Raw genomic sequence first — 26,677 nt, forward strand, 5'->3', positions numbered from 1 at the left:
TTTCTGTTTTGGTCTAAGATTTTTTTTTTTTTTTATAAAAAATATTTTGAATTTAAAATAGTTGATATAGTTAAAATAGAAAAGATCAATAGTAATTGTAATATAATTAAAATGTATCCATTCTAATTTATATAAAAAAATTATAATACATTCTTTTGAAAACTTTTGCCTAAAATTCTACTAATAATCAATTTTTCCTTTTACAAATATCCAATTATACAACTATTTTTGATTTTTTTATATTATATTAAAATTTTATTTTATATTTCAATATAGTTTCAAACAATTTCAACGTAGACATGTATAATTGTACGAAATATAAAATTAATTTTTAATACTATCATATACAAAATAAATAAATAAATAAATAATTGTGTAATTGAATATTTTTTAAGAGAATTTTTTTTTGGTAAATAGTATTCCCTCCGTCCCCTCGTTGAATGTCTGGGTCACTGTAGACACGAAAATTTAGGATAAGTATAATTAGTAGATAATTAAGAATATATTAGTGAAAATAATTATCCTATAATATAAATAATTATAGGTTAAGGTTAAGATAACTAATTAGTTTAATTAAAACTAAAAAAATTAGAAAATTTAAAATGAGATTAAAGTGTATAATCATTTTCTAAAAAATAAAAGTAACATGGAATGTGGGACGGACAGAAACAGCAATGTGGACATGATAGGTGAGACGGAGGGAGTAGAATTTTAAACAAAATCTTCTAAAAAACAAACTCGATAAATTTTATATTTGAAGTAAAATTGATACATTTTAATTATATTAGAATTACTATTAATTTTTTTCCATTTTAACTATATCGACTATTCTAAATTCAAAATATTTTTTTGCAAAAATATCACAAAAAAATAAATTTTTAGACCAAAACAGAAATGTACACGACCGTGTAGAATTATACATAGCCGTATAAAAACATGGTCAGATATAATTATAAACTGAAATACACATGGCCGTGTAGTTTACAGGTTAGTTGTCACGTCAATCTCGTTACGTCCACGTCAGCCATTTTTGTTATTCTTTTAACGGTGTGATCAAAATTGATTAAAATTGTTTATATTTGGACTAAAATTGATGAGTTTATTTATGTTTGGATAAAAATTAATAAATTTTGATTATATTGAAATCAAAATTGATTTTTTTTCCTTAAAATAAATAATTATTAATGATATAGAACATATAATAATATAATACTATTATTTTTATATTTATATTTTAAATTTTGTAATCTTTTATTATATAATTATATTTAATTTAAAGTATCTCATCATCTAATATTGCAATATATTGATATTTTTATAATTTATTTTAATTTAATATTTAATTTAATTATTTACTTTTATTATTTTAATTATTTTATGTTGTAAAAATAATAATTACAGTCATATTTTATTTTATTGCGGATGAGCCATAAAACTAGGGAAATTTGTCAAATATATCCTCTATATATTGAATTATTTTTTTTTTCATTTACTTATTTTGTTGGCAAAATATATATAGCATATTTTAAAAATAGCAATTTTCATATCATAGTCACAATTGGTCGCGTACAGATCAATTGTCCTATATTCAATACTCTATTTGCATTTTCTATCATAATCCTTTCAGAGTCATTTGAATTTTATAATAAATTAAGAAATAATACTCCTTCATCCCGACAAAAGATAGTGTCTTTTGTTTGGATACGAGAATTTAGGTAGTATAGATTAGTTATTTTGATAGAGAATTAGTTATCTAATGATTAAAAAAAATTTACAATATGTGTTTAAATATTTTTAATATTATATCTCAATAAAATATATATAATATAGATATCAATGTGTAGAAAATCAAATTTTATATAATAAAAAGAAATAAAAAAATATATTTATATATTTATTATTATTATAAATTTGTTTTATAAAAAAAATGGGGAGTTTTAAAGGTAAATAAAAATATTTGTTAATTGATGAGATATTTAGAAATAAAATGGTTTTTAGTGGATCTATGTGTAAGAGGATAAAAATTTAATTAAATCGATTTATATTTGTTAAGTGTGTTTAAAATTGATAAATTTAATAAAAATAGAAAGAGATCATCTTTTGTTGAACAAAAAAAAAGAAAATAGTCATATGTGGCGGAACGTAAGGAATAGTATTTTATTGGTCAATGAATATGTGTAAGAAATTTTGACATTTTTGTCATTTGATATTAATATATAAAATAATTATATGTGTAATAATTTAGATAAAAGTTAATGATATTTTGGTATTAGTGTATAATTATTTTTACTAAAATAAAAAAAAAAAAAAAGACTTTGGAATGAGACAGATGGAAATGATAAAAATGATACTTTGAGTGAGGTCGGAGAAAATATATGTTATTTACTTATTTTTCTTATATTTTTTGTATTATTTTATTACTTTTCTTTTCTTTTATTTCTATACCAAAATTAATTATTTGATTCTAAATTTTTTTAATAATTTTAAATTTAAGACTTTCACCGAATAATTTATTTTTATAATTTTGTATTATTATTTTTTCTAAATTGTATTTATATATACTACTCTATTTTTTATTTTTATATATTATTTCTTATAAGTATTTATAAATGTGATTATTTACATTTTAACTTTTTTTTTTTTTGTATTAATAGTTTTAAAAAATTATCTATTGATTAAAATTAAATATTGCATAATATTTTTAAAATATTACTCTCTTCATCGGCTATAATTATGTCAAATTTCTTTGTTTGGTTGTCCGTTAGACTTATATTATATAATAAACAATTTTATTCATTCACAATTTTATTAATTTTACTTTAATAAATAACAACCAATTTTATTATTTATACGAAACGTCCCATAATACTCTTATTTTACTTTGTGTGTTGTGTATTTATTTTCGAATCTTTTGAATTTATCGAACAAACCTCGTATGTAAAATATACAATCAATTAATAGCGAAAACGATTCATTCGAATAAACTCAAATTAATCAAAACTAAATCGAAATTGAATACAAACATAAAGAATTAGACAAAAAGACATTCTCGAAATTGATAATTTAAACCCAAACAAACAGGCTTGAATTAATTGAAATCGAATTGGAAAGAAATCAAAACATTTCCCTGCTTGTCATTCTTGAGGAAATTACGGAGAACCAATTTTGGGTGTGTTCGTTTGGGATTTAGATTTTGAGTTGGAACTTGAATAGTAAAAATTTTGAATTTGAATAGTTGTATAATGTGATATAAACAGACGTTGTTGTGATGTTTTAAATATAAAATTAATTTTTAGTATAATATATAAAATGAAAAATATATATTTGATTTGATATTTTTTTTTAGGAAAAAATGGAATGAACAGTGTATTTAAAATCCAATCCCCCAAACGACCACACGGTTGACTCTAAATCGATGAACGACTTCGAATTGATAACTCCGGCAGCTGGCGATCAATTTCTCCTAACAAACAGCTTTCTGCTCCAAATCGACGGATGATGACGACAATAGATGACAGCGGCACGCAGCGGACATCCTCCGACAGTCGATGGCACTCCGAACAGTGGCGGCGGCACAGTGGCAGATTGATACTCCGACGAACTCGATGAGCACCGAACGACGACTGCCCCTCCGACCTTCTCTTGATCCTTGGTGCAATATTGGCCCAAGGCAACCACTCCTAAGGTGGAGGTCGGCATATTCACACCAAGTTTCGACACTCACCGGAATCGGTCACCGACAAGGTTATTCTCACCGGAAAACCACTTGAAACCCACCGGAATCGGCCACCGACAAGGTTGCTCTCACGGGAAAACCACTCGAAACTCACCGAGCTATTGAGTGGACAAACTCATTTTTATCTCCATGGAACTTGTCGGATTAAGCCTCGAACAGTTCCCAACGGTGCAACACATTTTTTTTTAAAAATAATAATATAGTATGTAGATTTATTATTTTTATATTAGTTAGATAATTGTCAACTTTATATAAAAAATTAGATATTCAAACAATTTTTTTTTTAAAAAATACTTGTTATATTTAATAAAAACAATATATGTGATATTTAAATTATTATATAATTGTTATAAAAATAAAGATATTAATATTATTAATGATATAGAACATATAATACACTGTAATATTATTTTTTATATTTATATTTTAAATTCTATAATTTTTTATTATATAATTATATTTAAATTAAATTATCTTATTATCTAATATTGTAGTATATTGATATTTTTATAATTTATTTTAATTTAGTATTTTTAATGTAATTATCTCCTTCATTTATTGGTTGAATTTAATATATATTATTTTATCATTCAAATTTATGTTTTTTTTATTTTTTTATTGCCATAAAAAATATTTATATTTTTTTTAAGTAAAAAAAAATATATCTATTTTTCTATATATTTCAATTTTAATAAAAAAAATATACTATTTTCGTTATTATAAAAGGATCTTTTATTTTTATTTTTACCCATTTTTTCCAAAAATTCGTATAGGTCAAATGAAAATAAATTTCGATGACGATGACGGAAAAAATATATAATTTGGTATGAATGGACCCACATTTAAGGATCATTTTTTTTTTTTTTTTTTATGATTTTTAAAAAATAAAATCATGTGAGCACCGCCAACTATATATTATATTATACTCTCCGTTCCAAATTAAATTAGTCATTTGGAATATTTTAGTAAATTAAAATAATAGTATTTTATTAGTTAGTTGAAGTGTGTAAGAGTTTTTTACATTTTTATTGTTTGACTTTATATATAAAGTAATTATACATGTAACAATATACTTGTACTTTAAAATATTTAGATGTTAATATATTATTACTTTTTCTAAAATAGAAATGAATAAGTAGAACATAAGAAAATGGTAAAAAAAATATTTTAAATTAAAACGGATGAAATAATATAAAAATATTTAAATATTATTATTATTATTTGGTTATATTTTGATAATAGTAAAATATAAATTAAAATATTTAATTTGATATAAATAAATAATGTATTAATATGATATTTTAAATGGATTTTTTTTTAATGTATTAAAAAATAAATAAATAGTTTGTAATACTTTGTATGTCATATATGATATAAATAAATTCCATTATTTTAGTTATAATTATAAATAATAAAAAAATTACACAATAATAAATTTAAATAAAATTATAATTATATTATTCATAATTGTCTTATAAATATAAACAGCTTTTAATATAATTAAATTATTAAAGAACAATCCATGTATAATAATTTTGATTTCATATTATTAATTTATATCAATTTTAAATAATAAATAAAAAAATTAAATTAAATTTATTTGTCTTCAATACGATAAATACTCTATATTTTAGTAATAAATATATTTTAGCAGCTTAACCATTACAATAGTTCAATTTTTAATTTTGGTAACTAGACTCTCTATTCTTTTAGAAAATTATCGTTATTTTTACACGATAATTAAATAAAATGCGACTACAATTGAAATTTTTAAATAACATATAATATTATAATTTAATTATCTCACCCATCATAATTGATACTTTCATCTACTCCATTAAAATGGCATATCCTCTTTACGTCAAGCCAAATGAGATGTCGGAATCAATTTCTTTTGTGTCTTCTGGCTTCTATCGACGATTTTGAAATCGCCTTTGGTAACGCATTTGCCGATGACGATGTCACCGTTGATTCTCAGACCAACGAGAGGATTTGAATGTGAGGTTGAAAAATCAAAAATATCTTTTTCGAAAATCTCAAAAACCCAACTTGCTCAGGAAATGTTGTTGATGTTTCTCCAAAACTTGTATTTGCTGGCTATAGAATTGGAGAAGTATAATATATATATATATCTATATATTTTATTTTATTACAAGGGGGTTCAAAATTTATTTTTTTCATTTATTTAATTCAAATTTTAATTTAATTACTAAATTTATTATTTTAATTATTTTTATACGATCTAATTAACTACTCCCTCCGTCCCACGTACGATGTCTGCTACATACACGATATTTTAGTAGGGGTGTAATTAATAGATAATTAAGAATGTATTAGTGAAAATAATTATCTTATAATCTAAATAATTATAAATTAAGATTATGATAACTAATTAGTTTAATTAAAATTAAAAAAATAAATTTAACAATTTAAAATGAAATTAAAGTGTGTAATCATTTTTCAAAGGAGAAAAATGACATAAAATGTGGGACTGAAGGAGTATTATTTATAAATTTTGTGTATAATAAATAAATAAAGAAGAAATATATATTCAAATAAAATTAAAATCAAAATTAATTATTTTGAATAAAATTTAAATTTAAAAATTTAGAATATAAAAAAAAAGCTATTTTTAAATTGTAAAATGAAATAATCTAACTAAAATCATAATTTGAAAATTTTCTATTGGGTGTGTTCATTCAACGAAATCCCTCAAATTTACTATTCTATCATTTTTATTAAAAAAAAAATCAATCAAATACTTTATTTTTTATTTTTTATATTATATTAAAAATTAATTATGTAATCAAAACATCACATCAAACACTTATTTATATTACATCATACAATTATTTCAATTCAAATTTTTTATTATTCAAATCTCAACTCAGAATGAAAGTGTTTGTTTGAGAATTTGGATTTTGAATTGAGATTTAAATAGTAAAAATTTTGAATTTGAATAATAATATAATGTGATATAAATAGTTGCTGACATGATATTTTGAATGTAAAATTGATTTTTAGTAGTATAATATAAGAAAAAAAATGAAAAATAGATGTTTGATTTGATATTTTTGGAGAAAAAAATTGAATGAATAATGTATTTGGGAAAAAATCCCCCAAACGAACATTTGTTTGAGAGATTTTATAAAATTTTCACTATTCATCAATATTTTTCCCCAAAAATATCAAATCAAGCACCTATTTATATCACATTGTACAACTATTTTAATTCAAAATTTTCTACTGTTCAAATTTCAAGTCAAAATACGCTTGAAAGTGGCTTGGACTGCACCAAGCAATGTTGTCTTTCAGGTTATTTTTGCATATGCTCTTGCTTATTAAATAGGTGCTGATGTAATATTTTTAATATAATTTGAAAAATAAATGTTTAATGTGATATTGTTTAGAGAAAAAAATAAATGAACAGTGTATTTAAAGTCCAATTGCGCATACACACTTAGGGTGTGTGTTTGTTTGGGAAATTGAATTAGATTTCCATTATTCATCCCATTTTTTTTAAAAAAAATATCAAATCAAACACCTCTTTTTTATTTTTAGTATTATACTAAAAATCAATTTTACATTCAAAACATCACATCAACACGTATTTATATCACATCATACAATTATTCAAATTCAAAATTTTTAATATTCAAATTCCAACTCAAAATCCAAATCCCCAGACAAACACACCCTAAATACGTGTTGTATGTGATGTTTTGAATGTAAAATTGATTTTTAGTATAATACTAAAAATAAAAAAGAGGTGTTTGATTTGATGTTTTTGGGGGGAAAAAATTGGATGAATAGTAGAAATCTTGTTAAATCCCCCAAACAAACACACCCTTAGTGTAACCGACCGTTTGAACCAACGTGTCCTTGTTATCGTCACACATCGCCGAGCCCATCCCACACCACACACTAAAAACCATAAACTGAATAGCGCAGCGACCCTTCTCTCAGGCGACCTCCATAGCCGTAATCTTTTCTTCCAAGCTGTATTCTACTCAGTCGTCGAGATGCCCGTTTTCGCGTCTACCTCACTTTCAGGCGGCCTCGCGCTTCTCTCCCAGTTCCTCAGCACCGATAATACCTCACAGACTGGGCTTATCGTGAACCCTCCGGCCACTTTAAATTTCCCTTGCAGCATTTCCCGGGGTCATTCGGCCAGAAACCCGGTTTTCCTGAGCTCCCCGAGAGTTTCGGTTTCAGGTGGCAGCAGCACCAGTACTGACGATGGGGTCGACCAGTCTTTGCTTTCTATTGGGGTTAGGCAATCCCGGGTGTGTTCCTTCGTCCTTATTTTATTTTATTGTAATTATTTGAATTTGTCCTTGTTCTCTGTGCGTGTCTATATATCTGTGTATATTTTCTTATGTACATTATATTGATATTCGTAAGTACTAAATAGATCTGTAATAATCTGTGAGCTTGCTTGCGAGTCTATACATTTAAGTGTGTACTGTTTTGAGCCTTCGTACTTGTGAAGTGAATTAATGATGTGAGTTCTGGCAATATTTGAACTAGACTTATTACTGAATATTCAATGGGTGACAAAGCTCAAATGATCTTATTCATGTAATTGGTAGGTCGCCACAGGGTGTGATACGGTTTTACAAATGTTGGTGCCGGAAACTCTATTAATCAATCATGTAATATAAAGTTATTGGGAATTGAGTTGGTTTTTTTATTCACTTTGATTATTTCAGGGAGGTTGTGATTGACAGGTTAAATGATTTAGTATGTGTTTCGATAAGCACAGAATATATTGCAAGTGATGGGTTGTTTATTTTATTTGATTACTATAAGCAATTGCATTGGTATTTCTCCGACATTGAACACCCAGGGGAAAGACAAATTCAGTCCAGACACCACTTAATTTTGCTATCTATTTCTCAAAATATGGAAACTGTTTGACATGTAATTGATTGCTCTCCGCCTGCAGCAGAAAGAGCGGCATAGGATCTTAGGAGCAATAGGGGTATTTATTGAAAAGTAAATAGATAAATTGAAGATGTTCGGTAAACTAGTACTGGTAGGCTCTGAAATAAATTATTATGGATAATGCATTTGCCTTTTTCATTTCATTTCATTTATGACATTAGTGGGAGTCATGAGTATGCCATTTAAGCTACTACAGGCTTAGTGAGTTATCATATGTCAGAGATGAGCTACCCGACAACCATTTTACTAAGTCAAAGCACCTTTGAGCAGTGAAATCCAGATTTGTGTCGGATATTATCAGCTTGTAATAGGCAGATAAATGGGATATATAACAAAGATTTATTTATGTATGTATCTCCTGTTGTAACATTGTATCAAGGACAATATGTGCTACTTTATGAATCCAGTGTGTTCAGTTAATGTTTAGCTATCCAATGTTAAATATGTGAACTTCTTTTGTTTTATATTTTATACGGATGGCTAAAGCATAGAAATGGGTTACTCATCTTGCTTCAAATCAATTTTCATATGTTGACCATAGTTAACCACAATGCAGTTGTTTAGGAAAATACTGTCCATGAATATATGGCATCTACAAGTTTGCAATTATAAGATTTTACCTCATCATTGGATTCAAGCATAATGAAATCTTAGTTCATTTTGGTGAGAATATAATCTATTGAATTCTAGAATTTTAGGTAAATCTTTTCTTTGTTTCTAGTGTATGCCAACCACTTCATTTTTTATTTGATTTGATTTATAAAACTACAAATTGTCGCTTTTTATGTTTAGCTGCTCAAATTTGTTTTTTAAAACAGAAGAGCTCACACATAAATTGTTGTCAAAGTAGAATCGTGTGTAATGGTAGTGGAAGTTGGGGAAATATCTTCTTGTTTGCTTTTGTTTGCAGTGCTAGAATACATTACTTGCTGAATAAACAAAGTAATTTATTAGTAATATCAACCTAACGATCTTTCGTTCAACAATCTGGACATTATATGTTGATTAAGTAGTTATGATAAACTGAGCCCGACGTACATTCCATAGATCTAGGGCAAATAGGTATTGTTATGGTTCTTTACGATTGCAGTTTGTCAGATAGTATTATACATGCATATACAGTTTTCAATGTCGTTATAGAAGACATCCATGCTAAGTGCTATCTACATCTAAAAGACAGACAAAACTCCTTTAACTATTTGATACTGCTCAAGTTCCAAACATAAGCTTTTCCCTTTGCCCTGGAAGAAAGACTTAGACTGATTATTTGCTGATTTTATGTTGCACTAATAATCTTATTATCTGTTATTTTATTTTATTTTTTTCTGCAAAGAAGTAGAGGTCAGAGGATTGGAAAGCAGCAAGGGAGTACCATGAGAAGGGACTCATATATGAAGGAAAGGTTGAAGGATTCAATGGTGGTGGCTTGCTGATCAAATTTTCTTCTCTTGTTGGTTTTCTTCCATTCCCACAGTTGAGCCCCTCTCATTCATGTAAAGGTAATAAATCTCTTAGCATGTACGTCTATCTAGATTCATATAGGCTCAGATTGTATCTATTGTTGAATACAACAACACTATTAAAGTTGCATGTTTGCTGTAATCCAGAAAACCAATTGATGCATAGCCACAGTCTGAGAAGCCAAAAATACTAAGGCTTAAGCTCAATATGCTACCAATTTTATTTAGTTACTTTTAGTTTCAACTTATCTTTATATGTAATAACATTACGTATGCTGAAAAATTGAATGTTTTAGTAATATACATTCTGAAAATATTATATAAATGTTGTAAAAAATGTGAGTGTTACATCTTTTAAGGAACATTCCATATGGGACTTAGGGCAATATGTACGAAATAAATTATTGAGGCTGTTTGACATGAACAAATAGGATACACTACAGTGGAACATTAAATTTTTTTTGGTAGACTCATAAATTTATATTATGTGTTTTGAAAGTGAAAAGTAAATTGGAGAAAAATACACCAATGGAGCAACCCATAGGTTGTGTTGGTTAAAGAGAGCAAATGCCAATGTGCCAAAACGAAGTCCATTTGGTTATTGGAAATTTTCTTCTGGTAATTGAGAAGTTTGGAAATGACCAAGGGTAAGCCTATTCATTTACAAGTAATATCATTTAGGCACCATTCTTCTGATAACATATATTTATGATATAGTAACTATCAAGAAGCATACAGTTGGAGTTACAATAATGAACGCCTTTATTTAATGATGAGGTACTTCATGGAGATTGAGGTCATAAGTAACAAGAATATACTGTGTCTATTAATAACAAAGCTAGATCCATAATGTTGCGTAACTCTTCACAATTTGTGATTGATATGGTGATTTCTTATTATGGTACTTTGTTGTATAAATTATACCGAGTAGGAATCATGCTTTCATTCTCATATGTCAATTGTTGTCATGTACTTTTGCACAATGAAAATTGAGAGCGCTATGACACTACTTCTTTGAGAAGTAATGTGGATATAATAGCTTTACACAAGATTTACCATAAAGCATCAGCTCTATCTAGGTGTGATAATCTGAGTGGTTTGATATTGACTCTAATTTTGTGTTTTTAAAGGGAAGGAAGCACTTTGAAAATTTTCTTGCTAATGTTGAAAAGGTTTGGCATAGTTGGTTTTACAAATTATTTGAAGAGTAGAGAATAACTAGAAAGTGTCTTGAGAAGTCCTTAATGGAACTCGGATGGACCATATTTGAAACAAGCTTCCCATGATTAACATTTAACCTCCAACTTTATTTTTAGGGAAAGCATTTAATTTATGTAAGATGCTTGGAAGGAATTGTGATTAGTGTAGTTTTATGTTTGATTATAGTCCGAGTCTTATAGTATTTATCTACTACTTGACTTTTATTATATCAATATTGCTGATGTCAAAATCCTATGACCATATATAGTTGAGAAAAAGTTTAGCGTATAGCAAATAAATTCTGTCCAACCAAAAACTGGACCTTCATAGGTGTTTAGGTGAGTTAATTGTATGCAAATTGCTCTAGAAATAAATGAAAACTTTCTTAAATTCATAATAATACCCTTGCCTCTAGGTTAGTAGTTTCCTATTTTTAAGTTAGTATTTAGTCATGAGATCACATCCTATTTATTTAGGCATTCCCAGAGTAAATAGGATTTAAGAAAGTTTTCATTCATTTCTAGAGCAATTTGTATACAATTCACTCACTAACACACCTATGAAGGCCCTTTTTTTTGTTAGGGCAGTATTTATTTTATTAAATCCCATGAGATGCTGTGTGCTAATCTTTTTCTCAACCATATGGTCATAGATTTAGGATTCTTGTCTGTATTGTGATCAGTCGTATGTTTATTGTTCAACGTGAAATGATTTTTTTTCTTTAATTTTAATTCATGTTGCAGAGCCTAACAAAAGCATCCAACAGACTGCAAGAGCTTTAGTTGGTTCTACCATTTCTGTGAAGGTGTGTTCTTGTCCCTCCTGTATTTCTTGGTGCTAAATATGGTTTCAAATGTTCAATTTATAGAGTTCCAACAACACTGGATACTATAATTAATTGCGTGCTGTTGTGCTCCTTATGCTTTGTATGCTTCTATTCTGGGCATTTATAGAAGGCTCAGTCTGTCCAGTTTTAGAACACTTGCACATTTTTTTAATTCTTAAACTTTTTATTTCACATGAGGTTTCCATAAAAATATTATAGGTGCTTTTGAACTTGATTATATGTTATAATGATATCAACTTTCTTAATGGTTTCTACAATATAGAAGGGTTAAAGAGAGGTTTAGTTGTTGGATTCAAAATAAGGTAGGGTAATTGTTCATGTTGTTGTAGGTTTGTTTGATATAAAAATGGGACACAATTGATCACACAACTGGAAAATAAAGTGCTGAGGTTAAACTCAGACAGATTTTATGATGATCCAATTTGATCCTTGCAATCTACATCTTGGGGGCAGTTTTCTACATGAGCACAACTACTATGCATCTGATCAGCATCAGGATGCTGAATATTGATACCTGACCAAACTTATGGACATTAAAGAGAACCAATTCAAGATTGTTTCTGGAGAGAAACTCCGAAAAGCTATATGAGAATAATTCTTCCTAAAGAAAGATGGGGGGTGGGGGTGCCTCTTATCTAAGCATTTGAAAAGAAAGCATGCGGAGTCCCTTGTCATATACCCAACCAAGTAGACAGTCTAAAAGCTGTGGATTTCTGCCATGTTCTGAGGATTGTTCCAATAATTAACTTGTTAATGTCATCTCTGAGTTGAATGAGCTCCTTGAAGGATGATGACATCTATTAAAAAACCTCAAATGGAGTATTATGATAGAGGAATAATCAAGGCTGTAAAGGGTAGGGCTCCTAGAACTGTATCATTTCCAGTGAGCTTGGTACATGGATAGGGAGACAAGTGAATTCAAATTCATGAAAGAAACCTTGGTGGGTGGGAGTGTGCACAGCCAGTTTCTTCTCTGTTCATCCATCTTTTCTATCAAAGTTTTACTGTTCATCCATCTTTTGGCTTATAAGACTTGTAAAAGAAACAACTTGTCTGTATGTCGCTTGCTGAATGAAGTCGAGTGAATATAATAATTGCAGAGCATTGATGTACACTTGTTAAACTTAGTGCTACTGAAAATCATGCTATGCTTTCTATTTTCATAGAGCTATCTTGAAACTATTTACATGAAACAACCTTCACACCTCTCTTAGGTTATCCAAGCTGATGAGGAGAGCAGAAAATTGATATTTTCAGAGAAGGAAGCTAACTGGTTGAAGTTTTCTCCTCAACTAAACGTTGGCGACATTTTTGAAGCAAGGGTCGGATCTGTAGAGGATTATGGTGCCTTTATTCATCTGCGTTTCCCAGATGGTATGTGTTCTTTAATTTCTTTGATCATTTCAATTTGTAATGCTGCTGTCTGTCTTACGTTCATCTTAGCATTCAATCATGACAGGTTTGTACCATCTCACTGGATTAGTGCATGTTTCAGAAGTGTCATGGGATTTAGTGCAGGATGTGAGAGATGTCCTAGCTGAGGGTGATGAAGTCAGAGTCAAAATTGTTAACATAGACAGGTGATTTTTCAAGGACATTAATGTGACGTGATTTTTGTTTGACTAATGTGCATAATTGCATGCATATAGCTGTGAACAATAAAATATATAGTGCTATAAGAACTCAATTAAATTAAAAAAATGAGTGATTTAGTTTCATACACCATGTTCTTCCAAGTATACTTCTTTGCATTGATGCTTCAGTATCCATCTGCAGTAGCTGTCTTCATAAATATTGTTCTAAGAATATTTATCAGGACTAATCCATTATATGGCTGGCAAATTTATAGCCACGGGACGAGATATTTTACTTCTTCTAAATTGCCTATTCAGTGAAATTGTAGTCATGTGATGTATGGAATTTCAATATTATTCTTCTACAGTATTTATTTTCAGCGGTATTGGTAATTTTTGCAGGGAAAAGTCGAGGATCACACTGTCCATAAAGCAATTGGAGGAAGACCCTCTGTTAGAAACTATAGAAAAAGTCATTCCTCAGGTCTGGTACCATTAGTTCTTTGCTAAGATACTTTCTGTGTTGAGCACAGAATGCAATCTTATTATTCTTGTGCTTCACAGGATGACTTGACAGATCCTGATGCCATAAATTCAAGCGGACAAGCTACAATAGAACCACTTACTGGGCTTGAAATAATTATAGAAGAGCTGTTGAAGGAAGATGGGTAAGATACATTGATTCTTTATAGATAGGTTCATGAACATATCCACTATCCTCTTTATTAAACTTTAAGTGTAATTGGTCCAATCCTAGACCCTAACCTGTTAACCTAGCTCAGATACCATGTGAATTATAATGTACAAAAGTCCCTTCCTTCTATAGTAGATTGAATCTATATATACACACATAGATGAGCCCAATGGTCTTAGTCTTACTATTATCCAGCAAACCCATATTAACGGCGTTTATAAACCTTTTACATTCAAAATGATCATCTTGACTTCGCACAACAATGTATGGCTGAAATATTGTTTTCTGGCTTCGTAATTATATGCATGCAGCATAGACGATGTGAGAATCACTCGGCAGGGATTCGAGAAAAGAGTGGTTTCCCAAGATTTGCAGCTTTGGCTTTCAAATGTATGAAGAAACTACACTCCTTTCTTTTGTGGCTTTTTCTGCTGCAGAAGAATACTGTGTGCTAATATCGATCAATGTTCTCTCACAATTTACAGGCGCTACCCGTAGGCAATCAGTACACGCTTCTTGCTCGAGCTGGGCGACAGGTAAGCCCCGCACGCCAACATTCTCCTCTGCTTTTTTCCTGGCTCTCACATTCACAGTATACATTTGTGATTCAGGTACAAGAGATACAACTGACAACATCACTCGATCAGTACGGAATCAAAAAAGCGCTGCAACGAGTTCTAGAACGTGTTCCATGAATCTGTTTCCATTGTTTGCAAGGAGCACATATCGGACGATGAATTCTTACTTTACGGTAACAATTTTATACTAAAACTCGAGAAAAAGCCTCGCCACTTGACATGACAACCTGTACATATGTGTTCAATGACAAGCTGTATTCGACCATCTTTTGAGACAAAGCGTCTATAAATATGCTTATGCAGTTCATATTTCTCGCTAATCTTGTTGCCAGTAGGTTGCTACTTGTTCGTATAAGAAGGTATGAAGGCAGAAGGTGTGAACAAAGAGAGATGTTTGTTTGTTCATAGATTTGTTGGAACAAGAAATTGAACAAATTGACGATAGATTTAGTAGAGTTTCGCTTGTATTTTGGTTTATTCAAATCTCAACAAACAAAGAAGATAGAGAAGAAATTAAATAGTAACATAGGCAGACCAGAAATATAGAGAAATCAAAAGCAAATGTTTGTGAAGTCCAATCAACACTTACTTAGGATGCTGATCATTTGAATTGGATTGCTCATGTATAGAACAATAATAATAATTTTATACTCTTAGCCCGAGACCTCTTATATAGATTAGTTGGTTAGGGTGATATTGATTGATGTACATTTCACATATTTGATAGTAATCGAACAGAGTTATCATATTGTGTGTTTTTCGTTTTCATCCTACACTCTTGCTAACCTATATAAATGTATAATTTATGGATATTTTATACGCCCTCGGTCCACATTGTCCAATTACAAAATTAACATTTCATTAAATACCCTATTTTTTTTTTCACATATACTTTTATTTTACATTACATCATTACTTTTACACAAAAAAAAAAGAGCAAAAATGATATTAGACTACTTTTAACTACTCACTATAATTAAAATACTATTATTTTTTAAATACCGCGTCAAAAGTAAATGTAAACTTCGTAAGTGGACGGAGGGAGTATTAACTTAGGTTAATTAATGCACACATATATAATAATAAGAGTAAATTGTAGTATAATATTCATTTGCATTTTATTATAAATATACAAAATATCTTGTATTATACTCCCTCCCTCCATACAAAATATACATTTACCTTTGGCGCGGTGTTTAAGAAATAATAATATTTTAATTATAATGTGATGATATTTTTGCCTTTCCTTTTGGTGTAAAAGTCACGATGTGATGTAAAGTAAGGGCATTTGTGGAAAAAAAAAATGAGATGTTACGTCCCAAAATATTTCTATACTTTCTAACTGGACGGAGAGATATTTATTATGTGATTTTTTTTATTAAATTAAAGTATGTATATAATATCATATATTTCAAAATTGATTTTGATTGGTAACACAGTTATACAAATGAATGAAATGAAATGTCTTAAAATATATATTTTTTTTCTTTCAATAGAAAAAATTAAAAAAAAAGATTAACCTTTCAATTTACGTTTCTAAAAATGAAGTCACAACTACTTGTCAAATCCATCTCTAAGAAAGGTCTAGCATGCAGATTATTACTATTTTCAATGCCTTTATTAGATAATTGTGAATGTGAATTTTGATTTAAATATTTTTTTATATGATATTTTGTAAAAAAAAAATTATCATTGTTATTTTTTATTAATCACTATCATATTATTATTATTATTATTTGGGCCAATAATATTTTATAATTGAGAGTTTAATCTAAAATCACAATATTATGTGTTGGCCCACATACATTTGCTACCCACAGTTTAGGCCGAATCCATAAACTAGTGAAATTAAATCTAAAACGTTGGATCTAGATATTTAATCTGAGCTTATGTCCAACATCTATACCACCAAGCTATCCCTGTGTGTCTTGAAGGTTTTGTATGTGGTTCATTTTCATTTGTAGGGTGGTTTATTTGTATTTGAGTAGATATAAGGGTTGAGCCTTTTGAAAGGTACTCAGGATTAAATCTTGTAGTTGGGACGGCTATATTGATCGAACCTTTGCATGGTTTTAAGCCTTAACCGCTAATTTGATGAGTTTTAAATAATATCTATGAGAGACATAAATAATGCTTACATAAACATAAAATTGTAATTGAAAAGAGGCAAAAATAAATTAAGACATAACTGAATAAAAATTACTCCCTTCGTCTCAAATACTCTGCAACATTTCCTTTTTGTATGTTTCAAGCACCCGGTAATATTTCCAAAATAAGAAATAATTAATTATATTTAATCTCTGCCCCCACTTTATCCTCTCACATCATCCAAATAAAAAAATAAAATATATATTTCTTTCTCCATCACATCACCTAATTTCTAAATTATTCTACTTAGTACTACCCACCTAAAAACTCGTGCCAAAAGTAAATGTTGCACCTTGTTTGGGACGGAGGGAGTATTAAACTCAAGATAAACTACAAAGAAAAGAAAAGAAAAGAATACAGTCTTGTTTAGATCATTCATGCAAGTGAGTACAATGTATATTTTTACCCTATTTATATCCCTAAAAATCATAAACAAACCCACTTCTTAAAATTTAAGGAGTAATTATTCCAACTAAACTTCCATCTTTCGATCCTCCTCTTTCATCGGGTTCTCATCCTCGGGGCCTTCAGCCAATATCCAATTGGGTCATAAATATTATATATGTTGAAAATCTTATTTGAAATTATTTTTAATCGAGTGAAAGAACTCTTAAGCCATTTTTTTTTTTTTTTTCATGGGTTAAACTTATATCAATTCACAATTGTGTGTTTATGTTTTTTTTATTATTATTTTAACAAATAATAATTAATTTATTATTATTTTTTTTATTTTCCCTATTACTGTTCGGATTATCAGGTTACTATAGACACGAAAATTTATTTATGATAAGTATAATTATTAAATAATAAAAAATATATTAATAAAAATAATTATCTTATAATATAAATAATTATAGATTAATATTCAAATAATTTAGTCTAATTAAAATTAAAAAATTATAAATTAAAAAACTTAAAATGTAAAGTTTGTTTGTTTACCGTTTTGTTTTGAAATTCTATTTTGATGTGAGGTGCAGGAAAATGGCTCGGTAATATAAAAAATAATATTTTATATTAAATATTGATTTTTGTGAAAATATAATATATATATATATATCGGAAATCATCGAAAAAGAATTGTAGAAACATCAGAAACTCATTCAAGCAATATTTCAAGCAATATTTCATTCTTCTCATTTCAGACAATCTCCAAACTAATTCCAAAATCACACTCCAAATATATCATAATTTCATTCAAAAAAATATTATTATTATTATTATTATTATTATTATTATTCCATTCTTAAATATCACAAGTCACAAAACAGCAAACCAACAGAGTGAAAGTAAACAACAAATTTTTATTATTACCTGATATGATCATTCTTCATCCATAATGAATCAACCATTGCTACCACTATCTTCATTGCTGAGCTTAGATCTGTTACCGTTATGGATCTCGCGATACTTTTCCGACGAGCCCTTGCAGAGATGGACCGGGTACTTGGCTGCATTGCACTCCAGCTTGCGCAGAGCAGCTCGGTTGAGATCCACGCCGCATACATCCGACAGCCTTACAAGATAAAGCAGGACATCCGAGAGCTCCTCGCCCAAGTGCACTTTCTCCTCTTCTTCCCAACCCGGCAGCCCTTTCGGGACCTCGCCTTTCCACTGAAATATGTCGCACAATTCTCCAACTTCTCCCACCTGTGTGCGCGCAACCAAATTCACCATTAATCTTTATTTTATTTCAATTTGATATGATATTTTATAAGAAAAAATTATTTGTTTTTAATAAAAATTATACGGGATAATTTCAAATTACAACCAAACTACTATAAAGTTGGCTCTAGCTGCATACTATAGTAGGTTTGATCTTTGATGATAATGATTTATTTTTTTTTTTATTTTTAGAATATCAAAATATAAAATACACACATATCCGCGGGAGATTTCCTCCAATTCAAACACACATGCACCATCCAGGATGGAACTCGGGACCTAACCCTAAATGTGTCACACATTTAATCTACAAGGGTTTAATTAGGTATACTATAGGCAAACTTGTTGACAGAATATTAGGGGTACACATATACTATATAATTAATTCTTCTTTAATTTTCAATTAAAAAAAAATAAAATTAAAGAATGCAATGTAGCGGTCCGAAACTGGTACAAAATAAATCCATAGTACGAGTTAAACTATGAGTTTGTTCACTATGTATCTTTTAAAAGATGGTTTTATGTTAAGTATGAAAAATTGTATCGGTAATATAAAAATTAATATTTTATGTTGAATTATTGACTTTTTTTATGAGTGGATAAAATATATATATATATATAATATAGTATATTGTGTTAATGTGTTTATTGTATTTTTTAAATAATATTTATGGAAAATAGTTTGTTTGAGGGATTCTCCCAAAAATACACTATTCATATCATTTTTTCTCTAAAAAAATATCAAATCAAACACTTATTTTTCATTTTTTATATTATACTAAAAATTAATTTTACATTCAAAACATCACATCAAACACCTATTTATTTATGTCACATCGTACAACTATTCAAATTCAAAATTTTTACTATTCAAATCCCATCTCAAAATACAATCCTCAAACAAACACACTCTAAATGAACATACCCTATGTTTACACATGCACTTTAGAACTTTTAGCATTATTTATTTCTAATAACTTTTTTAAAAGTTATCATATGAAAGTCTTTGTCAATTTTATAAAAATATGTCCATTTTATTATTTTAGCACCAAACATGTGTTCATGGTATATTTATTAAAAAAGTACAATTTTTTTTTTTTTTTTTTTAAATCTATACCCACTATTTTTACATCAATTTAAACATATCACTAATGAATCCTACATATTTCTTAGGTATATTATACTTTAATTCAAATTTTACATTAATACTTGTAAAACTACAATTCTAACCTTACAAAAAGTAAACAAACACTACAGTTCTACCCTTACAAAAAGTATATAAATAATACTAAAATATTAGCTTTCTTAATTTTTATGTACAAAACTATCGAACATTGTTTTAAAAGACAAAGGAAGTATATTTTTTTATTTCACAAAATATCACATCAAATAGTAAGACTTTGTTAATATATTTTAAAATTTTAATACTATTTACTTTTTAAAAATATCAATCAAATACTTTTCTCTGACAAAATATCTTACCAAATAAACTTTTTACCGTTATCAAATTTTAGTAACTCCGAAACTCTATTATCTAAAAGGAGCCTAATATTTTATTCTCTCCTTCCAAGAAGAGTCTTCTTGTTGGAAGTTGGTACGGAAATTAAAAAATAATAGTATTTAATTGAAAGTGGGTATAAAGTAGAATGTAACGAAAATGGAAAAACAAAACAACTCTTTTGGGACGGAGGGAGTATTACTTTTAATTTTTTTCCAAAATTCCAAAATCACAAAACCTTCTTTCTATCCGGAACATGGTTTGTTTCTACATAATTTTTTCTATTTGGACTTTGAATTTTTTTATTTTTTTATTTTTCTAAATGTACATTTTAATTCTTATTAAATATTACATCAAATATCTTTTTAGTAAAAAACATGAAAAATTTAATTCAATCCAAACTTGAAAGAAATACAAGTAGTTAGACCCTGTCTCAGAATTTTAATGGACTTGGAATGGACACTACATACAGTACTCAGTCGCTATCACTTTTTAGTTTGAGTGAGAAAGAAAAGATTCGAATGAATGCTATGACAGAGACTAATAATAAACATGATTTCCCTGCAGAATTGCACTTTCAAACTAATTTTGATCTGTTCATCTCCTAATTTTCGTCAACAAAGAAGAACACCAACAAGTAATTTCACAAATCACACTTAACCTAAAATTAAATGAAGAACAACTCCAAATTAATCCACACCAACTCAGAAACCGATCGAACAACCAAAGGTAAAAAGTAGAACACAGGAAGAAATTTATAATTATTAACAGCGACGGTGAAAAGACAGGGCGGAAGAAAAACATACCATGGCGAGAAGCACATTTCGCGGCGTATGAAATTTATCCCAGTCCCTTTCCTTTGCAAAATTGGCCATCCTCTCCTTGAGATCGTCGAGGGAGACTCCTCCCCCTTCCGTCGGCGGCTCAGCCATATCCCCTCCCGGGCTTGATCGGCGATTCGTTTTGACCGTCGTCTGCGCCGAGACTCACGTTGAAGGGTTTGTTCTGTCTGTGTCTGTGTCTCTGTCTCTCCCTCACGTTTTATATATTCCTCACTTTCCCTTTCAACAGTATTATTATTTACTTAATAATATTATGCTTTGTAAATATAATTTAATTATCAAAATAGAATTTTATAATTTAATTATCAGAATAGAATTTTATAATTTTTTATTTTTCATTCGCCTTTAAATTATTGATTTATTAAGGGCATATTTCTTTTATGAATTTGTCAAAATTTTGATTTGAGTTTGATATAATAATAATAAACAATAAAATATTTTATGAAAAAAAAATAAATTATATTCTCCCGTTCCATTTAAAGATTACTATTTTCTATTTTCGTTCGTCTCAAAACAAGGTTATCATTTTCTAATTTAGTGGTTGTACTAAGTACCTAATATAATAAATATCCTTTCAACTTACACTATATTTCATTTCTTTTACATTATACAATACTAATAGAGATATTTTCGTCTTTTTCACTACAACCCATTATGATATTAATATTTTAAAATCTACGTGTAAAAAGTAAACGACAACTTTGCACCGAAACGGAAAGAATATTTTTTTAAGAAACACAAATTCAAAAGCTAAGTTTAGTATCTAAAGGCATAAAACAATATTTATTTAAAAGTCCAAATAAGAATATATTCACTTTGACCACTAAAGACCTTATCATATTATCTCCATTTTAAAGTCTATTTTAATTATTATATTAAATTGAAATTAATATTATTTATTTTTTAATTCTAAATAAAAATATATTATTTTTTATAAAAATATTATATTAAAATACTGTTGAAACAAAAATTTAAATCATTAATTTTAAATTAATGTCAAATTGCAACTAAACAGAGCTAATATTTTGTTTATTTAGAGTTTTATTTGATTTTTTATTAGATATTTTTTTACTATTTGTTTGGATGAATACATTGTTTTCAATTATAATCCAAATACTATTTTCTTTTTTAACAAAAATTAAAACAAAAATAGTAGATCATATTTGTTTGGTTGTGTTTGTAATTGATTTAAAATAAAGTGTGATTTGAATTTTTGTTTAAATAGTATTTTAATATGATATTTTTGTAAGAGAAAATAATATATTTTAATAGTATTTTAATTTTGTTTAAAATTATAAAATGGCAAATTTGTTTTGATAAATTTTGTCAACAATATATAACTAGCTTTACCTCTAAACTTTGGTGAAATGAACAGGAATATTCCAAATTATTTATTGATTTATTTTTAAAAAATTAAAGTGGCATTAAAATTTTAAATACTTGTAATAATTCCAAATATTAAAATAAATTTTAGAGAAAATAAAAGTAATGGTGAAAATTGTCCAAATAAATAATTTAATTACCAAAATTTTAGGAAATTATTGTGGCATGGTCATAAATATAGAACATTTGAAAAAAGTTTAAAGATTTTTATTACCAGTATTTATAGAAACTAGAATAATATGGTTACATTTTGTAAATATATGGCAGTTAATATTATTAATATATATATATAGTATTTCAATAATTAGATGTGGAAATAATAGTGAAATTTTTTTACTTGTTTGTTTAATATTTTAGTTTGATATGTTAATTGGACCTGTTGATTTTATATTTTTGGATTGGTGTATTTTTTGTATTAAAAATGTAGAATTATATTGATAATACTCCCTCCCTTCCGTAACAAAGTATTTATTTTTTTATTTAGTCAAGTATGTATTTCTTTTTTAGTAACTGTACTATCTACTTAACATTACAAATACCTTTACAACTTACAATATATTACACAAATGTTATTACCTTTATATCACACGTACTAATAAGGTTATTTTAGTCATTTTTACTTTATTCATACATCATCCAAATATAATACTAATATTTCTAAAACTACGTGCAAAAAGCAAATGAATATTTAGTTATGGGACGGAGGGAATATAAAAAATACTACTCGATCAGGTGCTCATATCTAAAACATCAATACCATTAGATTTTTTAAAATTTAATATCTAATAGTCAATAGTAAATAAAGTTAATTTCGTAATTTTACTATACACTTTTAATAGAGTAATTAATTCTGTGTCTGTGAAAGAAAATTGATAGCAGAGATGCGTCTAAAAAAAGCACACATCAGTCTATAAACACAACAATTGCAGTACTTTTTATAATTTTGTTCGATGTTTTCATTATTTAAGGTTGTCTGGTTCATAAATTTGGTGGGATTCTATAACATTTGGATTTTAAAATTCTAATTAATCAATGTTTGGTTGCAAAAGATGATGAAATTTAAAATATACGAGATTTTAAAATTCTGTAAATATAGTAATTTTTTTTTTTTTTTTTATAACACTGTACCTTCGTTACTTTAAAATCCCATATTTCATATTTTATCATTATACCATTCCATCCAAAAAAAAAAATCATATATTTTTTTTCTTTTTTTAATATTAAATGTATATATATTTATATTTAAATTATATTTTATTAGTTTTATAAAATATAATATTTTATTTAAACATACTACTATAAATACATATATTTATTTATAATAATTAATTTTATTTATATTTAATTATATTACTAATAATATTTTAAATAAATTAATAATTTAACTTTATTTGACCATTGTATTATATATTTTTTTAGTTTAAAGTATTTTTATATTAAATATGAAAAAATATCGATAATATAAAAAAATAATTAATTATCGTATTTTTTAAGTATTTGATCTGAAAAATCACCAGAAAAAAATATATAAAATATATTTTTGAAATAGTTAGAGATAGGCTACAACTGCAACTTCAATTTTTATCAATAATTCCGGCTACCTATAGTCCAATGCACACTTTTATTATACTCACTCGTTCCTATTCTAAGAATTATTTACTTTTTGTGTTATTGTACTTAACATTAAAAATATTTTTATATTTATATAATTTTTTGCACAAAATGTCACTATAATAATATTATAAGACACTAATAAAAATATTTTTACTATTTTTTTAAATTTATATTATATTATTATATAATAATTAATATTTATGATAAATATGTAAAAAAAATAAAAATAGTAGTATATATATATATTTAGATAAATTAAAAGGCCCTTTTTTTTTATATACAATGAATAATTGTTGTGAAGGTCATACACGTGGACAATCATAATTGAACTCTTGTGTTGACTAAGACAAGTAGTCGTAGGAGTGTTTGGTGAGCTTGAATTTTATATTTAAATTTTAAATTTAATAATTATTTAATTGATATGAATAGAGGTTAATATAATATTTTAAATATTTAATTAATTTTTACTATAATTTAGTAAATAAAAAGTTAGAAATTTTCAAATTTTTTGTAGTAAGTAATTCCATTCACTTATCATTTTTTTCATTCATACTTTAAAAATTACGGTTACTGTTATAATTTGTCAATTCTCTGTTTCGATTTATCTCACATTTATCATTTTATTTTTAGAAATATAATTATACACTTTAATCATTTTTTAAAATTTATAATTTATTTATTTTAATTAAACTATTTAGTCATTTTAATCGTAATTTATAATTATTATATCATAAAATGTTATGCCCTGCTAAAACAGACAAATTAGTTGGGACGGATGGAATAATAATTAATATGACACTATTTTTTCTATTTCATTAATTTATTTTTAATTTTTTAATAGATGTTTTATAATAATTCATTTTACTTTTTATATATTTTATTTTTATATTAAAATATATTCTTTCCGTCCACACACAAAGTAAACATTTACTTTTGGTGCGGTGTTTAAGAAATAATAGTATTTTAATTATAGTGGGTAGTTAAAAGTAGTAAAATGATATTTTTGTCCTTGTTTTTTGATATAAAAGTAGTGATGTGACGTAAAGTAAAAATATTTGTGGAAAAAAGTGAGGTATTTAATGAAATATTTACCTTGTAATTGGACATCCCAAAATAGAAATATGTATACTTTCTAACTGATGGAGGGAGTATTATTTTTTAATCTTTGTGTCAGGATATTGTGATATAATTAGTTAGAACAAAAGAATATGATATAAATAAATATTAATGATATATTTAAATATAAATTAAATTTTCATATAATAAAAAAACTTAGTTTAATATATTTTTTTAAAGAACAAATAATAAAAAATATAGGTAAAATGCATTTTTGGTCCATTTTGTTTACTAATATGTCAATTTTAGTCCCTTTATTTTTAAAATAATAATTTTGGTATCTTATTCATTAAATTAGTTTAATTTTAATTCTTAAACATTGTTTTTCAATAAAAATTAATAAATATAATTATTACTACCTGTATCAGCTAAAAATATAAAAATTAAAACTCATTCTCAAAAATTATAAGTTTTTTTTAGAAGGTAACGTATGATTTCCATCGGAGAGTATTATCCTCATTCATTATTTACATTAATTTTTATTATTATATTGTTTTTCAAATATCTTTACGCAAGTATATTATTATATGCAAACTTTTTCAAAATAAATTTAAATATTCAATTTAAAAATCATTAATTTAAAACAACATAATTGCTAGTTATTTATTTATTTTAATTAAATTATTGACATAATTTTTTTCTATTTTTCTTGTGTGGATAAGAGTATGATATTAAATATAATGACATATGCATCTTTTATTAATAGATACTATTAAAGAATAATTTATTAAATAATTTTTAAGAATAATCTACTTGTATAATAATTCATATGACTGAACTAGTATATTAATGGTAGCGATTACGGATTCCCACGTTATTAAAAAAATAAAAATTAATATATCAATTAATTTTTCTTGAAATAAATAATAATTAAAATATAAATCTGAATTATATTAATTGATAATAAATCAAAATTATTATTTAAAAATTTAAAACTTAAAATTGATTCAAATAAAAAAAAGTCAAAATCATTATTTTAATAATATAAAAACTAAATTTAAGATAGAAGTAAATAAAGAAGACTCTAAAATATTTGGAAAAACTCCAACGAAACACAATTTAATTTAATTTATTTATTATTATACTTTTAAAATTTTTTAAATTCAATCCTTTATTTTAAAAATTTTCTATCTTCATCATGTTCATAATGGAAACAAATGCTAGTAAAGATGTTGCCTATCTTGTTTCCACTTGATTGAGTTACAAAACTCAGAAATCACTACTAGTCCTCTTCTGTTTTTTTAGTGCTATTGGTTTTTCTTTTGATGTTGAAGGGGGTTGGTTGATCCATTCGGGGCTAAAAGCTTACCTACATTACCGATTTCTTTAATGGAACAAAGCATGAGGTGTTAGTGCAAGTGTAAGCAAAACGCGGACT

The 26,677-nt window shown here is 26.8% G+C and overlaps 2 protein-coding genes across 2 annotated transcripts; one reads left to right on the forward strand and one right to left on the reverse strand.

Moving 5' to 3' along the window:
* The first annotated feature begins 7,654 nt into the window (after positions 1–7,654).
* Positions 7,655–15,356, forward strand: LOC127253032 (30S ribosomal protein S1, chloroplastic). Its single transcript, XM_051277443.1, has 10 exons — positions 7,655–8,022; positions 10,023–10,182; positions 12,087–12,148; positions 13,405–13,564; positions 13,650–13,770; positions 14,167–14,248; positions 14,329–14,432; positions 14,770–14,848; positions 14,944–14,994; positions 15,070–15,356. The coding sequence occupies exons 1-10, from the start codon at positions 7,759–7,761 to the stop codon at positions 15,151–15,153; spliced, it is 1,167 nt and encodes a 388-aa protein (XP_051133400.1). The 5' UTR covers positions 7,655–7,758; the 3' UTR covers positions 15,154–15,356.
* A 3,006-nt stretch (positions 15,357–18,362) lies between these two features.
* Positions 18,363–21,378, reverse strand: LOC127253034 (uncharacterized). Its single transcript, XM_051277446.1, has 2 exons — positions 21,151–21,378; positions 18,363–18,831 (listed from the first exon to the last, which is right to left on the reverse strand). The coding sequence occupies exons 1-2, from the start codon at positions 21,274–21,276 to the stop codon at positions 18,526–18,528; spliced, it is 432 nt and encodes a 143-aa protein (XP_051133403.1). The 5' UTR covers positions 21,277–21,378; the 3' UTR covers positions 18,363–18,525.
* Positions 21,379–26,677: the final 5,299 nt, after the last annotated feature.

The sequence above is a fragment of the Andrographis paniculata genome, unplaced genomic scaffold, assembly GCF_009805555.1.
Source record: "Andrographis paniculata isolate CXL003 unplaced genomic scaffold, ASM980555v1 Contig49END, whole genome shotgun sequence".
Classification (NCBI taxonomy): Eukaryota; Viridiplantae; Streptophyta; class Magnoliopsida; order Lamiales; family Acanthaceae; genus Andrographis; species Andrographis paniculata.